At 56.9% G+C, this 15,708-nt stretch overlaps 1 protein-coding gene across 3 annotated transcripts in view; it reads left to right on the forward strand.

The window, feature by feature from the left end:
• Window positions 1-15,708, forward strand: part of PRDM16 (PR/SET domain 16) — a 317,843-nt gene that overhangs the window by 261,837 nt on the left and 40,298 nt on the right. For all 3 annotated transcript variants that reach the window (XM_074334225.2, XM_074334226.2, XM_074334230.2), the window contains exon 4: window positions 9,478-9,612. In XM_074334225.2, coding sequence (XP_074190326.2) covers window positions 9,478-9,612 — 135 coding nt within the window. The remainder of the gene's footprint in view (window positions 1-9,477; window positions 9,613-15,708) is intronic.

Consider the following 15,708-nt stretch of genomic DNA (forward strand, 5'->3'; position numbering starts at 1 on the left):
CATCCATCCACTCATCCATCCATCCATCCATCCATCCATCCATCCACCCATCCACCCATCCATCCATCCACTCATCCATCCATCCATCCATCCACCCATCCATCCACTGTCCATCCATCCACTCATCCATCCGTCCATCCATCCATCCATCCATCCACTGTCCATCCATCCACTCATCCATCCATCCATCCATCCATCCACTGTCCATCCATCCATCCATCCACTCATCCATCCGTCCATCCATCCATCCATCCATCCACTGTCCATCCATCCACTCATCCATCCATCCATCCATCCATCCACTCATCCATCCATCCATCCATCTACTATCCATCCATCTATCCATCCATCCACTCATCCATCCACTCATCCATCCACTCATCCATCCATCCATCCATCCATCCACTCATCCATCCATCCATCTACTATCCATCCATCTATCCATCCATCCATCCATCCATCCACTCATCCATCCACTCATCCATCCATCCACTCATCCATCCATCCACTCATCCATCCATCCATCCATCCATCCATCCATCCATCCGTCCACTACCCATCCATCCATCCATCCATCCATCCATCCATCCACTCATCCATCCACTCATCCATCCATCCACTCATCCATCCATCCATCCACTCATCCATCCATCCATCTACTATCCATCCATCCATCCATCCATCCATCCACTACCCATCCATCTATCCATCCATCTATCCACCCATCCATCCATCCATCCATCCATCCATCCATCCACCTATCCATCCATCCATCCATCCATTTACTCATCCATCCATCCATCCATCCATCCATCCATCCATCCATCCGTCCACTACCCATCCATCCATCCATCCATCCATCCATCCATCCATCCATCCATCCACTCATCCATCCATCCATCCATCCACTCATCCATCCATCCATCCATCCACCCACCCACCCACCCATCCATCCATCCATCCACCCACCCACCCACTATCCATCCATACACCCATGGAGATATTCAGTGAGCCCTGACTGAACAGTAGTCCTTGCTCTGGGGAAGCTTTACTCGCACTTGGCCTCCACGGTTAAGCAGAGGACGGGGGAGTAGAGCAGGAGCAGCCATGCTGCTTAGCGCTGGTCCCCACAGATCGTGAGAGGGATGAGACAGGCAGCCACTGCCCAGTGCCCAGCCAGTCTTTTCCACTCTTGCTGTGGAACATTGGGCCACTTACCTCACTCCTCTGTGCCTCCGTTTCATCATCTACGGGTGTGTCCAGGCAGTGCTGCCCCTTGGGGAGATGTGAGCTGCCAGTGAGTCAGAGACGAGGCCCAGCAGTGACCAGCAGCGGGAGTGGCAGCGGTCACTGTTAGCAGCCCATGGAGTGGTGGTGGCTGGAGGTGCATGTAAAGAGGAAGCAGTGAGAGCACGAAACGGGTCTGGTTCTGAGAGCTGCACGTGGCAGTCACTCCCGGGTGACGGGGACATCCCAGAGGGTCTGAGGGCAGTGAGGTCCTGGGCCTCTGAGCTGCTCCTACCAAGATCGTGGTCTGGAAGGTGCAGAAGCCCCAGCCCAGAGGGATGGAGCTGGAGGAGGGGGGAGGGGTGCATCCCGGCCTGGCGTTTCCTTCCACACTGGGGGCTTCTGTCCAGCAAAGAGGAAGTCCAGACCTCTGCCCTCAGGCCCCAGGGGAGTGTGCTTGGGAGTCCCCCCCACCCCAACTTGCAGCAGCTTAGCCATTGCGGGAACGCCTTCTGCACCTGCTGGGGGAGGGTGCCCGTTCACAAGTTCTTCCGTTTGTCACCATCTATGTGGCCAGAGAAAGGCTATGAGTGACACCTCCCGGGGCCTCGCGTGCACTGACAGGAACCGCTTCCTGTGGGTAGACCCCAGGCTCCCACCTCACCCTGGGCAAAGACGCTGCCACAAGCATTTGGTTCGGGTTGTTTGGGCTTTTTTCCTAATCATTGTATGATCAAAAAAGAAAAGCAACGAAACAAGAGCGTCACTTCAGAATGTCACAGCTGAGTCTGTGGTGCGACCTTTAGGCTCAGAGCTTCCGCATCTGACCCCACCTCAGGTCAAATGAGGCTTTGAACAAGTGTGTGGGTTGTGAGTGTGTTAACCACGTCGGCCTGAGGCCGGAGGGGGCAGCAGTGGAACCTGGAGGCTGAGGGAACGGTATGAGACAGGCCGGATTTGGGGGGCTTCTCTGCACTGGTCGCCTTTACTGTCCAAACTGTCCTGGGTGTTGGCACGTCGATGACTTTCCATGGCTGCCCTTCCCTGGGCATCAAGCTCTTGGTTGGCTTCCAGGTGTAGCTGTGCATGTTTTCATCCCCCTAGGAGGCTGGGGCGGGGCTGAGGGACCGTCCTTCTGCACATGAGCACCCACAGACAGGTCAGGGATTCCCCCTTGTGGTGCCAGGTCGGGCGGGGGCGCAGAGGAGCACAGCATTTTCACCCAGATTACACCTGGATTGTCTGAGCTTAGGAACCTCTGCAGGGACACACTCTCGCAAGTAACTGCCCTTGTGCCGCCAGCCATCTCCTTGGAGGGACGGTCAGGTGGTAGGGGCCCCGGGCGTGCGGCTGCTTGCTTTCCTTCGAGGGTTCAGGCCCCAAACCCTGTCCTTGGCCCTGTCATCACACAGAGGCTGAAGTCTCAGTTCTTGTCACCGACTTGTGAGAAATGCCCAGCAAGCCCACAGAAGTGGGTGGGGCCGACCTGGTGTGACGGGGCGGCACTCACTTCCGCCCCTGCCCCCCCAGGCAGGACTGACAGCAGGCCTGGGGCTTTCTTCTGGGGTGGGTGCTACTGGAGGCTCAGGACTCGGCCTGGCCGGCTGTGTAGAACCCCTCCGTCCCAGCTAGAATGTGCTGCCAGCCGTGCCATCCCCCAGGGGACGTAAAGCCCGTCCTGGGATGTCCCACGCCAGACCGTCCATTGGAAGAGGATGGGGCAGGGCCCAGGCCCCCGCTGCCCCGGGAGCTGGAGCCTACAGGTCACCCCATTGCTTTTCCTTGGAATTCTTGGTGGAGTTTGACAACTCCGGCATCCTTCTGGCGTTGGCTAGGAGGAAATGACTGAGGTGGAGCTGCCGGTGACATGGGGCCTTCCCTGCGGGGACGTGGGACAACATTAGCACTGGGCATGTCTGTCAGGAGCTCCGAGACCAGATCCTGGGGTCCCAGCTGAATCCTGGGAGGGGCTGGGTGAGTCTCATTACTGCTGCTGCTGCCTCGACCTCCCCTCCCATGAAGAGGCCTGCTCCCAACCAGAGCCGGCAAGCCAGGCAGTCGAACACAGGCCGCTCACCTTCTAGATGAATTTCCAATTCAACAACAACGTGGGACCCCTTTAAAGAGGACACGTCCATAAGTGGGGTCCCCATTACACAAGTTCGGCTTACAAACGTCTCAGAGGAAATGTCTTCTGCCTGATCTGCTCCCAGCAGTTATGTCTGAAGAACAAGCCTCCTGGGCCAAGTGCCCTCTGGGAGTAGCTGCAGAGCCTGTCTTCCCCCAGGGGAGGGTCCACAGGGCCCCTGCCTGTCACTCAGCAGGCCCCCCAGGCCCTGGCCGGGGTCTGTGAGGAGAGCTGCCTCCTGCTGGGGGCTGGGGGCCCAGGGCTCTCTGAAGTGACCAGGGTTCTCTTTGGGGGGGGTGCACATTCCAAGGACCACACCTGTGGGCTCCCGGCCAGGGCTGCTTTGTCCCTTTCCGGGCCCTGGGCCACCTGCTGAATATTCCCGACTGGTCAGGAGTCTGTACTTACTGCCCACCTGGAGACCCCGGAATGGGCCTCCTCTGGCCAGTGTCTGGTCAGCCTGTGGTGGGCAGAGCTCTCCCTGCCTGCACGCAGGTGAGCAGGTGCTGCCAGCCGGGAAGCAGCAGGGGCCCGCAGCCGTAGCTGGCTGGAAATACTCTTATGTCCCTGCGGCACGTGACACCTGAGTGCTCTCAGAGCCAGGAAGGTGGGGATGGGGCTCCACTCTGGATGTATTAATGATCTGTTCCTTAGCCATGGGCCTCCACAGAAAGCAGAAAAAAGGCTTTCTAGTTCCAAAGGGGAAACTGAGGCAGGACCCCACACCACCCACATGTTGTCAGAGACTTTGAAACTTCAGGGTTGGAAAGGCACGTGCGGTTCAAACAGTCCAGCCTCCCTGCAGAGCTTCCTGGAGGCAGGGCCACCACGCTTTCTTGAATTCCCCTAGTGACAGAGTGCTCAGCCGTTTGCAAGGCTCCTGGCCCACGGGTCTCAGCTGCCGGCCTGAAGGTCTCAGCAGAGCCCAGCCCCAATCATGTCCTCACCGCCGATCGCCCTGGGAGGTCCCGATCTGAGCAGGTCTCTGTTTCATTCATTCATTTCTCTGTAGATGTAAGAACTGGTTTGACTCCCCACTTTGCCTTTTTACTTCTGATAGCTCAGGGCTACAGCTCATGGCCAGTGAGACAAACGGCAGACTTGTCAGGGTGGACAAGATGTGTGTGTGGGAGGAGGCCTAGCCCCCAAACACCCCACTCAGGCCATAGGCTTCGGGGAACATCCCTGGAACGAGGTTGTGTCCAGGTCACACCAAGGGCTGGCAGGCAGGCCGTGAGGGTGGCTGCCAAGTCCCAGGCTTTTGTAGCCCTTCTGCTCACCCCGTGTGCCTTGTATGTAATCGGGGTGTGTAAGTCCCACTCCAGGGGCCTTGGGGAGGCTCCCTTGGGTGACAGGCAGTCTGCTTTGCTCTTGTCTTACTCTCCAGTCTACGAAGTGTGGAGACGCTGTTGGTTAGCTGAGCCCCTCGTGTGCAGCCCCTGCACAGAAGAGGAAAACAGGAAAGGGGAGAACTCAGAGTCCGATGGACGGGACGGAGCGGGCAGAGGAGCTGGAGCCACGGGCAGCTCAGCAGTGGGCAGAGCTCGGGGTCTGTGCCGGGTGGGCGCCCAGTGCCGTGCACTCCGAAAGCAGCGTAGCCCCCGAATGTCTGCGTAGTTTGTGGGGAATGGTCTGTGAACCCCGGGAAGCTCCATGGCCCTCAGAGTCTGGGTATTTTGGGGAGAGAGGATCTGAGAACCCCCAAAGAGTTCACGGCATTGGGATACGTGGATAATCAGTGGTCCATTCCTCACCTGACCTTCGCAAAACACTGTCAAGTGTGGGTTCTGGGTTCTGGCTTAAGCACAGAGGCTCCACCTGTCGCTGACACCGGAGCAAGGCCCCCAGAAGCGGACCTGGGGCGTCAGCCTGGCTTCCTCCTGTAGCGTCTTCATTCTGGGAGTGAGACCAACGCACTCTGGTCCTTATCCCCCCAAAATACACACGCCACTGTCCTGGAACTGCTTGATGGAGACCACAGTAAGCCGGGGTGTCTTAGGAGCCCCCCAACTTCTTCCAGGCACGAGCCCCAGAAAACGCTGGCTCTATCTCCTCTCTCCATGAGATTAGGAGACAGGCTGGCCTCCATCTTGGAGAAATAGCTCCCATGAGTTACCTGTTTTTTCTAGAAGCAACCCCCCTGGTCCCCGCCTCCTTCCCTCCTTTCACTCCCCCTCTCCCTCCCCAGCCCCAGCAGGTGGGGCCCCAGGCCAGTGACCCCCCTGCTAGGACTCCTGTCGCTTGGCAGCAGTGCGCTGCTTCCACCAGCCACATTTCGACTCAGTGCTTCGTCATCTCAGCACCGAGCCCTGTAATGAGCTCATCCAAGCCCCTGTCCACGCCCAGACCGAGGTGTTTCCAGAACGCCTTCCCCCACCTCCTTCCATCACGAGAATGGCCTTTCTGTTCCAGCTCCTTGCGAACGCCATAAGTCGTCATCACTGTGTGTGTGCGCGCGCGGGTGCCTAGGGACAGGAGAGACCCACATGGCTTTGTGGCTGGGGCTCGTGGGTCCTTACAGAAGGGGTCAGGAGGACAGGAGCAGACCCTGCCCCGGTTCCCGCCACACTGTTGGAGGTGCCAGGGCTTCTGGGGAGCCACATGACAGCCACAGGACGCAGGGACGCGGAGGGCAGCCTCGGGCCGCTCCTTCCGGCAGGCTCACGCGGAATCCATTAGGCAAGCTGACGACAGATGCCTCAGCATTCCCGCCTGCGGGCTCACCCCGGACGGGGCCCGTGGCTGGCCGTGCCCGTGCAGCGGCAGAGAACCAACCCAGCCGAGAGCCCACAAATGAGAAGTGCAGGAAACCTCAAATGATGTGCAAAAAAATTGTCAAGGTTAAGAGAATTTTTCCATCCCTTTGCTTCATAAGTCAGCATTTCTGATGGGGTGATTTGCGAGCTGGGGAGCTGGTGGGGGACGAGGGGTGGGGGGGCCTGTGAGGCTGAGGACGGAGCGGGTAGCAGGTCAGCTTCCTGTGGAGGCTCGGCCCCCACAGCTGGAGCCCGGCTTCAGACTGGGATAAGGCAGGAAAACAGAGGTTAAGTCTGGAGAGGACCCAGAGGAAAGGGTCGGCAGGTCGCCTGGCACCGCTCAGAGCTAGAGCTTTCGTCTCTTTGGAAGGAAAGAATTAACCAGGACCTCCTCTGTCACCCCGGAAAGCCAGCCAGGGTACCACCAGGGAGAATGGACCCCCTCTGACCTTCGGGGGCTTCTAGGAAGTAACTGCCACCCTGTAACCATCCAAATGGTCAGGGGCTGGGGGACCAGGTCTTCTGGGTTGAGGAGGAGGGACATCTCCCAAGAGTGACTGGGAAACAGGCTGCTGGCTAGAGAGTGGGGGCCAGGTGGGGAGGGGGTGGAGGTTGTGGCGTGCACCCTGAGAGGGACGGGCAGCCTGGAGGCCCCAGCAGTGTCGCGTGTGGGTGAGCAGCCAGCCGTGTCTGTGTTCTGACACCTGAGAGAGCCGGCAGTGTCTGCCCTGGCACAGGGAAGGTTTAGAAGGACGTGGGTCATGTCCCCTTGCCTGCAGGGCTGTCGTGTGGAGAACAGACAGGCTTGTTCTGCAAGGGCCTGAGGGGAAGTCGCTGGGAGGCCGGGTCTGCCTGCCCAGAGCTCATGCCCCGTGATGCAGTGGGGTTCAGGGCAGACGGGCTGTGCCCGCAGGTGTGTGAGCGACGTGTGGCCTCACTCACAGACATCAAGCAAGGGCTTGGGTATGCAGTTGAGTGGGATGAGCCTGGAACCTTCCAGACGTCCTGTGGTGACACAGAACCCGCAGGAACTGGCGGGCAGCAGGCCGTCACAGCCCTTGGCCTCCTGTGCCTTTCTTCACCTCCCCCCAGAATAAGTCCTGCATATGTACACATGTGTGTCAGCTGGGAGGAGAGGGGCTTGCAAGCACATAGAACAGGAATCAGTCAGTCAGTCCGTCCGTCCATTCGTTCCTTACGTGGTTCTTCCAGGGGTTTCTTGGGGAGACAGGCCCCAAGCCGCGGGAATTCAGTGAGGCAACACCCTTGAGCCAGTGGGACCCCAGGGGAAGGCTGGCAGCAGGATTGAAGTCCCAGGCTCTGTGCCATAGATGGGGCCCGGGGGTGGGGGTGACAGTGAGAGACACAGGGAGGGAGCGAGAGACTGTCCTGCCCCTTCCAGCACCCTCGTGTGCAGGGGCTGTGGGGCGGGGACCCCAGGGAGCTCTGACCCCAGCGCTCACCCCTCTTCCTCTTGTGACAAAAGACGGCAGTGGGGCCGCCTCGCCGAGTTGAGGTGCCGCTAACCACAAGTTTTGCTGGGGGGTCTTTCTTTTCAGCAGGTTTCCTGCAGTTGGGGTGGGAGGTGAGAGGAGGGGCCTCTCCCCCTGGACCAGTGCTCCTCCCCCCACCAGCCAGCCCACGGGGCTCCCTCTACCCCCTGCCCCCCTGAGACACTGGACTCCAGCAGATGAGGACTCAGACAGTTTCTCTGCTGCCGCACTGTCCCTCCCTCCCTGTCCCCACCTGCCTGTCTCTTGTCCCTGTCTTGCCAGACCCTCTGGTTTCTGTCCTCTCTTTTAGAATTAGGCCCATTTGGTTGAAGTCCCCCCAAAATGGAGAATTCTCGGAACTGAGGCCCCTTGTCTCACAGCCCCTTTCCAGATCAGCCTACAGAGGTGTCAGCAAAGTTGGGCCCTGGCGTGTCACTCAGAGACTTGTCATGTACAGGAGGGGCTGCCATGGGTTCCAGGAGGCGCCGTGGGGTGTGGATGCACAGACGTGAGAGGCAGGTTCTGTGTCTCCGGCAGCAAAGCAGCCACCTCCGCAAACCTCTGTTTCCTGGTTGACTCCGAGGCCGTTTAGAAAGTGTCAGTGGGTATTTGGGGAGCATCTGAACTGTTTACAAAGCGCCTGATTCTCTGGCCAGAGGGGGCTTCTCCAGGCCCCAGGGCCTCCTTCCCTTCTCAGAGCCTATTATTCGTAACAGGGCACAGGACAACCTCCCGGGAACGGAGGCCAGGTGCCCGGGCTGGGACAGGTCACCAACCCTGACGTCACTGACTCCTTCTGATGCTCTGCTCCCATCACCCCTGCCCACCAGACACACCTGCCCACCTGGACACACATGCACACCTGGCCACACCTGTCCACCAGGGTACCCCTGCCCCCCTGGGCACACCTGCCCACCTGGGCACACCTGTCCACCAGGGTACCCCTGCCCCCCTGGGCACACCTGCCCACCTGGGCACGCCTGTCCACCAGGGTACCCCTGCCCCCCTGGGCACGCCTGTCCACCAGGGTACCCCTGCCCCCCTGGGCACACCTGGACACACGTGCCCACTCAGTGTGCTGGTGCCCTCAGCCCCTCCCTCCCACGCTCTCGGGCTGGGCTGGGATACCCAGGACACTCGCTCCAGACACTGCTGCCGCCACAGCTCCGGCTAGAACAGAGCAGGTGGGAGGTGGAACTCAGCCACAGCTTCTCTTCAAGGTCCAGCAGATCTAGGGAGCCCCTCTCTCAGCTGGGACAGCAGTCAGGTCCCCTCATGAAAGAGCTGCTCAGAGGTGCGCCCAGCTTCTGCCTGTCAGGTACGTTCAGAGAAATCTGAGAATGACAAAGGGCTGAGGCAGGCCAGGACGAGCGTGCGGCCCCATAGTCTGCAGACTGTGCCAGTGAGATGGAAGTTGCCACTTTTCAGAAAACAGAATGTTTCTCTTACTTTCGGGACACTGTGCACACTGGTGTGAGTGCGCAGACCCCTGTGCAGCCACACGCCCAACACCTTTACCTTGAGAACGGTTTTCTCCAGCCTTCCACCCCAGCTCTCCTTAGCAGAGGGCTCTGTTCTGAGACCCAGTGGCCTCTGCTTTCTCACACATGGGACAGCTTTGCTGCAGAGCGTTGCTGCTGGTGCCACCTTTCTTTCTGGGCCAGCAATCTGCTGGGTGAGAAAAGAAAGGGCCCCCTCCCCCTGCATGGGGCTCCTGGAGGCTCCTGGGCACGCCAGCTGGGTGGGCCAGGGTCCTCGCTGATGACCTGAGGGTCAGCTGACGTCCAGATGCTGAGCTGCCCGCCACGCAAATAGCCGGTTTCTTGCACGGAGGATGCCTCTGACCATCTTGGTTTTCTTTCTTCCGGGGCAGGTCTCCGAAGACCTGGGCAACGAGAAGTTCTGTGTGGATGCTCTTCAGGCGGGGGCCAGCAGCTGGCTCAAGTATATCCGTGTGGCGTGCTCCTGTGATGACCAGAACCTCACCATGTGTCAGATCAACGAGCAGGTAGGTAGGGGGCTTGCACACAGGGCAGTTCTGCCCTTGGATTTGGCCTTGGGGCCTCAGCACCAAGATGGATAAGCGTGGGGTGCCAAGGTGAAGGGTCAGCCCCGTCCTGCAGTGGGGGTGGCTGTGTGACACTTGGCCAGTGCTGGGTTTCCCGGAGCTCAGTGACACCCCAGGAAGGCTCCATCGGAGCCTCTGTCAGTGGCCTCCCGATGCTGACAGGGCTTGAAAGCCCAAAGGTGATGGTTCACATGAAGAAAAGCAGCCAGAGCAGACAGGACCCGAAACTCCAGGGTCCAGATTGCCTACAGACACCCCCCCGCCCCCCGGGAGGCACGATAGAAGCAGACAACGGGAACCATGTGCTGGAGAATTGTGTCTAAATGGTGCTGTTGAGCCCAGCTCTCCAGGAGGGTCAGTACTGACCGTCTGGAAGGCTGAGGTGCGGCCCCAGCAGCCCAGAGCCCCTGAGAACCGCCGTGGCATCCGGGCCACCTGCAGAGGGGACACGCTCTCCGTGGGTGTCCATGCCACCCTGGGCTCCAGACCCCCGCACTGAGGGTGGGAGATGCCATGCGGAGTTTCTTTAGACCAAGACGGCAATGTGTCCCCGGTGCTTGGAGCTGCTCAGTCGATGGCTTTAATTACCAGTTTGCAAGTGGCTCTGGAGCCAGGCCCCTCGGGCCACATTTTCACTGGGTTCCTGGGGGAGCAGGGGCCCAGCCCCTTCCATCAGAGCAGTTTGCTTTTGCCTGTGATATCTCGGGGTTACACATGAGATTTCATTTGCAAAAAGGATTCCATTGCTTTCAAAAATGTTTGTGGAGACCACATAACAAAGGGTACATTCTCGCGTCGCCTGTGCAAACCATTAACATCGGGTTTGAGGCTTTTGACGTTAGAGAAACGGTTTTGCATTAAGAAGCGCGGAAGCACAACCAAGGCGGTCCCTGGGACCCCCTTACGCTGGCAGGAGGCTCCCTCATCTGCCAAGTGTCCTCGGCGTGGGGCTCAGCCTGCACCGAGCATCCTCCAAGGGACACGTGTGCTGGCGCCCGACACGGTGGGCTCGAATCTGCCTCGGCTACAGGGACGCTACGGCTTTTGGTTAGAACCCACCATTTGGAAAATAACTTGCTTTTGGATTGCAAAAAATATTGCAAATATGAAGAAAAAGAATACTCGTAAAAATTAGAAGAGAACTTTAAAAAAAACAAAAAAGAACGCATCCTCTTTCCAGATGACAGCGCACTTTGAGTTAAGGTACACAGAAAGCGGGCTTCTGTCACCTCTTCTTTGTATCCGAGGTTGTGGAAGCCACACCAGGGGCCCGGGACCAGGACTCTGCTTTTGTGACATGCAGAAGAGAATAATGAAGGATCCAGTCTTTTCATTTAAGAAATAGATGTGTTAGAATGCCCGAACCTCACTGAAGCACTGAAGTTGGTATCTTTGTGCAGCCAGCTCTTGAAAAAGCAAACAGATGTATAATCTTCTCAGAGCGAAGCCTGTCTTCAAACATCTTTGTTTTATTATTAACATTTCAGGGGAGCTTTTATTTCAGCTCCACGTTGGGTCCAAATGGAATTGTCTGCTTTGCCCAAACTCTCTTTCCATCGTCAGGACCAGCGGGCAGAAATATTTTCAGCCAAGACAGAATAATAACCCTTAACTCCTACTGATCCCATTCATTTAACCCCACGCTCATCCCCCAGTGCCTACCTGCTCAGAAGCTCCGTCCTAGAGTCAGAAACACACCTGGCTGGAACCCAAAAGTAATGTCAAGATTGTTTTGGACTCCTCACCTTCTGGGTGTTTCTCTCCGACATGGCCTTGGGGGGTTAATCGTCTCTATTTTAGTGATAATTTTTTTTCTAATTGCAAAAATATATTGCAGGTACAAAACAAAGCAATAATCATAAAAATTAGAACAGAGCTTTAAACACAAATACTTCACAAACTCAGAGGAAACTTGGGGTGTGCGTTTAGGCAAACGCAACACTGGAATGGCCCAAACAGAGCAATTCCTGCACCTGGAGCTTGTCAAGCCCCTCAGCCTCGGAGGGGGAGAGGAGCCCCTGCCGGGGGGGCACCTCCTTGGACCACACGGTGGTTCCTGGTGTCATCGTGCAACCGAGGTTCCCCCTCACCCCACACAGCCCTTTGCTGGCAGCTGGCATCCTGCATTTAGACGGGCTCCCCAGCTCACACTGTGGGCACCCAGGAGCCCAGGTGCCGGGCAGTGCACAGCATGACTGTCGGTCTGGTAGAGCCTTGTGCTCCCATGCGAGGAAGGTGGGCTTAAGACAAAGTGAACCCCAGGGTCCCCAAAGAACTCCAGCGTGCGGCCTCCTGGCCGTGGGAGGTGTAGTCACGGAGGCCCCGACACCCCTTCCTCCCAGCCAGCGCTGGCCTCCAGCTGCACGTGAACTGGGCCGTCTTCTCCCGCGGCCGCGTGGCCCCCGTGGCTGTAGGGTTGCCTGTGGCTCTGAGAAGTTGCTGCTCCAGGGACTTCAGGGAGAGGCGAAGGCCTGTCCAACCACCCTGCTCCTCTGGTGTCGGCCTCGGCCCTCCTCCCTGTAGCTCCAGATGACGGAGCCCAGGGCAGCAGGGGCCATGCTGGGCCTTGAATTCCCTCCTGGACCCGACCCTGTCACCTAAAATGTGACTTGGTTTGCTCCCTGCGTGGGGCCCACAGATGGTCCTGGCAACACAGGTTTAGGGGCAGCCCGGCTGCTGGGAGCAGAAGGTCCACAGCAGACAGCTGGCAGAGGCACAGTCTGCCCCTGGGATTGTTGGGCATGGTCGGGTCACAGCTGGAAAGCCTGGGCAACTTTGATTCACCTTTGTAGCTTCACATGAACAGATAGCAAAGAACCACGGGCACCTCAGTTCCCCGCCACCTTGCCTCTTCCAACCCCACCGTCCTCCAATCCTGACTCTACTCTGGAAAACGGGAGACCGTCAGGTCACCCCTGGGTGGTTCTTTCTCCGGCAGTTGTGAGCCAGCGAGTTGGTATGAAATGTTTCAGGACACATAGACGCGGTCTGTTCCTGGATTCGTTTTAGTGTTAAGAGGGAAAAACAAGAGCTTGGAAATGAAGTGCCCACTGGCGGGAAGGAGGCGGGAGGAGGCTCTCCCTCTGACGTGGCCTCGACAGGGCAAGGATGCTGGTGGCGAGATGTCAGGTGGCCATGGGGCTGAGGATGGTGCGGCTTGGTGCGGGGGTCGCAGGCACGCTGGGGAGCATGCTCAGGGTTCTGGACCCCCCAGCTGGCCGGGCAGCAGGAGAACCCACGCCACCAGCACGTTGCAGGGGCCCAGTGAGGGGCTGGCCTCCCAAAGTGGAAGCAGACGAAGGCTGGTCTCCTTTTCTGCGTGTCAAACAAAGGCATTTCATTAGCAGATTAGCCGCCTGATAACCACGCAGCGCGGCGTGCATGAGCCAACACTGGTTTTTAATGAAAACCTGGTGCTTCCCCGGGCCCAAGCGCCGCCCGTTGGCAGAGGCCGTTTTGCTTTTGCTTTCGTTTCCGTGGCCCCAACGCGGACCCTCTGTCTGCAGGGCTGGTATCTAAACAACGGGCACCCGACCTGCCTCACCATGCTCTGCCCCGTCGCTGGGACGGTCCCTACTCCCTTTGCTTTCATCACCCACGGGTTTATAATTAAAAACTGTAAACGAATTGGTGGCTTTAAATGGTAGCTTCCAATTAGATATGACTCGCCCCTTGAAAACGAGAAGAGCAGAGCTTCACTTGGCATTTCCTAATCAGTTCACAAAAGACGTAAAAAACGTATCAAATTCGTCTGAGTCCGAAAGCTGTCAAATTTTACGGTGCCTTCTTCCGAGTAAATTGACCCCCTTTTTGGCAAAGAACAAGATATAAATTCAACTGCACTGACACAAGACTGGCTGTACTCACTTGTCAGAATTGATCAGAATCGAGTGCAACGCTTTATTGGAAGAAGCCGTTTAAGACTGATGAAGACAATTAACTGTGGCCAGTAATTTAGAGAGAGAGAAATAATACCCAGGTCCAAAGTGTATAACTAAGAGATAAGTGTGTAGGATTTTTTTCTTTAATGTTTGGGCTGCTGGGAAGGTGACAGAAAAGAGAGCAGCAAAACATAAAGATTTGGGCAGATTACTTGAGCCACGCCTGGGGACGGAGGGACCTGGCAAATCCCAGACAACAAGCCTTCTCTTCTGTCAACCAGAGGAAGGAATCGTCTGCGTGCCCTGGAGCCTGCAGATGGGGTCCAACCTGAACTGCTGTCCCCTTGCTCGGCCCTGAAAAGGCAGGCGGTGGAGCCGGCCGAAGGAAGGTCCAGCAGCACAGGCTCCCTCATGGGCAAAGAGAAAGACCTCTGCCCAACCCGCAGCAGCCAGGGCTGCCCAGCTACGTCTTGGAACATCGCCTAGGCTGTTTTTTAAAACCCGAATGCTCAACCCGTCAGCCAGCCGCAGGGACCCCGTGTCCACAGCCCTTCCCAGCAAGAGATGGCCCACAGTTTGGGGACAGCAAATAGTGAAGACATGCAGTGACACTGCCAAAGTCCTTCAGGCAGTGAGGCAGTGCTGGCAGCCACCCAGCCTCTTCAGGGACCCCGAAGATAAAACAATGCCCAGGCATAACCTTCAGACCAATGTCCTCTCTCAGAAGGACAGGCAAGAGGCAACTGGGCCAAGAGGTGAATTGCCTTCAGCTGTCTCCGTGGAGGTCTTCAGACCCCCCTGGCTGTGAGCTCCCCTGTTGTGCAAAGCCCCTCACGTATGTACTGCACCAGAAGCCTTCTGGAATTCAACACCGCTGTATTTCCAAATGTGGGATGGAGAGGGATTGACTTTTTAATTTTTTTTTTAAGCTAAGCACACTGAGAGATCTCACCTGTTTTACTCAAACATTTCTGTAAAGTTTCTCAAACTGGTCAGAACAGGGGGGAAAAGTTGTCCAGTTCACTCGATCACTTTCACATTTTTAAGAAAACCGTTTGTCCCCAGGAGGAGAGAGCAGAGGCCGCAGCCTGTGTCATGCCCTGGCCGGGAGTCTGCGTCATCTGGCCATTTCTAGCCAGGCCAGTTAGGATGCAGTTTTTCATCCATTTATGTTTAAAAATTCTAAGATTAAGTAGAAATAAAAAATGTGCGACTCAGTTGTTCATGTTAGAAAATAATATTTATCCTTGAGAATTGATTTGATGTTAGAGAGAAAACCTTAAGAAAGGCTAAGGAGAAAGTATCCCAAACTGATAGCCATTATAAGTTTGACATATTTCGTTGTCTTGAAGAATGTTGTTGGGGGAAAATAATGAAGTTCGTGCTCTTAACAGGCCCGGGCTAAGTGAGCGTGGCCTCTGCGCCAGTGCAGCCCTCCTCGGTGGTTTCTCAGCCTTTTGTTGCTTACGTGGGCACCAATTCGTCCGTCCCCGCTGCTCCGTGTACCTAGGGGGAGCGCCTCTGTGTCGGGAGGATGACAGAAGGGGAGCCAGCAGGCAGGGTCAGGCGAAACAGTTATAATTCCTCGGGCCTGTTTCTGGCATTTAATAAAGTCATTGTCGTTATCAAGAGGACGGGAAACGTTGACGCAACGATGTAATTTCAGATCAGGTCTGTTTGGCACAGCTCTTTTCAAAGCCGTTTAGAGCAGACATTTATTGGGGCTAGTAAACTCAGCTTCTGGAGCGGCTTTCCCCGCCCTCAGCTCCTGAAACCAGAGAGGTATTCACGCGCAGCCTTGCGGGGCACACAATCCAGGGCCTGAGACGGCTTATGTAGCACAGGGGAGCAGCTGTGGGGAAGGACACAGGTATTTAGATGCTGGAGGTGTTTCCCTTGCCGTGCCTGAGCTGGCGTGAGAGGGTGTGGGGGAGGGGGATCTTTTTCTTGAGAGGCCGACTTCTCTCTCCCCTCTTAGGAAAACTCTTCCTGTACAGCGTGTCCATGAGGCTAACTTGGCCTTGAGGTCTGAGTAAGACCCAGGGGCACACAATGAAAGGAAGGTGACAAACCGACTTCAGGAATTTTTAAGGGGCTGCAGTAATCCATTATAGGCCCCAAAGGGCAGGGCTGGGCTGGGTATGGTGAACTGGCA

Source organism: Rhinolophus sinicus, chromosome 14 (assembly GCF_057876585.1).
Source record: "Rhinolophus sinicus isolate RSI-liver-muscle chromosome 14, RSI-T2T, whole genome shotgun sequence".
In the NCBI taxonomy this organism is placed as follows: domain Eukaryota; kingdom Metazoa; phylum Chordata; class Mammalia; order Chiroptera; family Rhinolophidae; genus Rhinolophus; species Rhinolophus sinicus.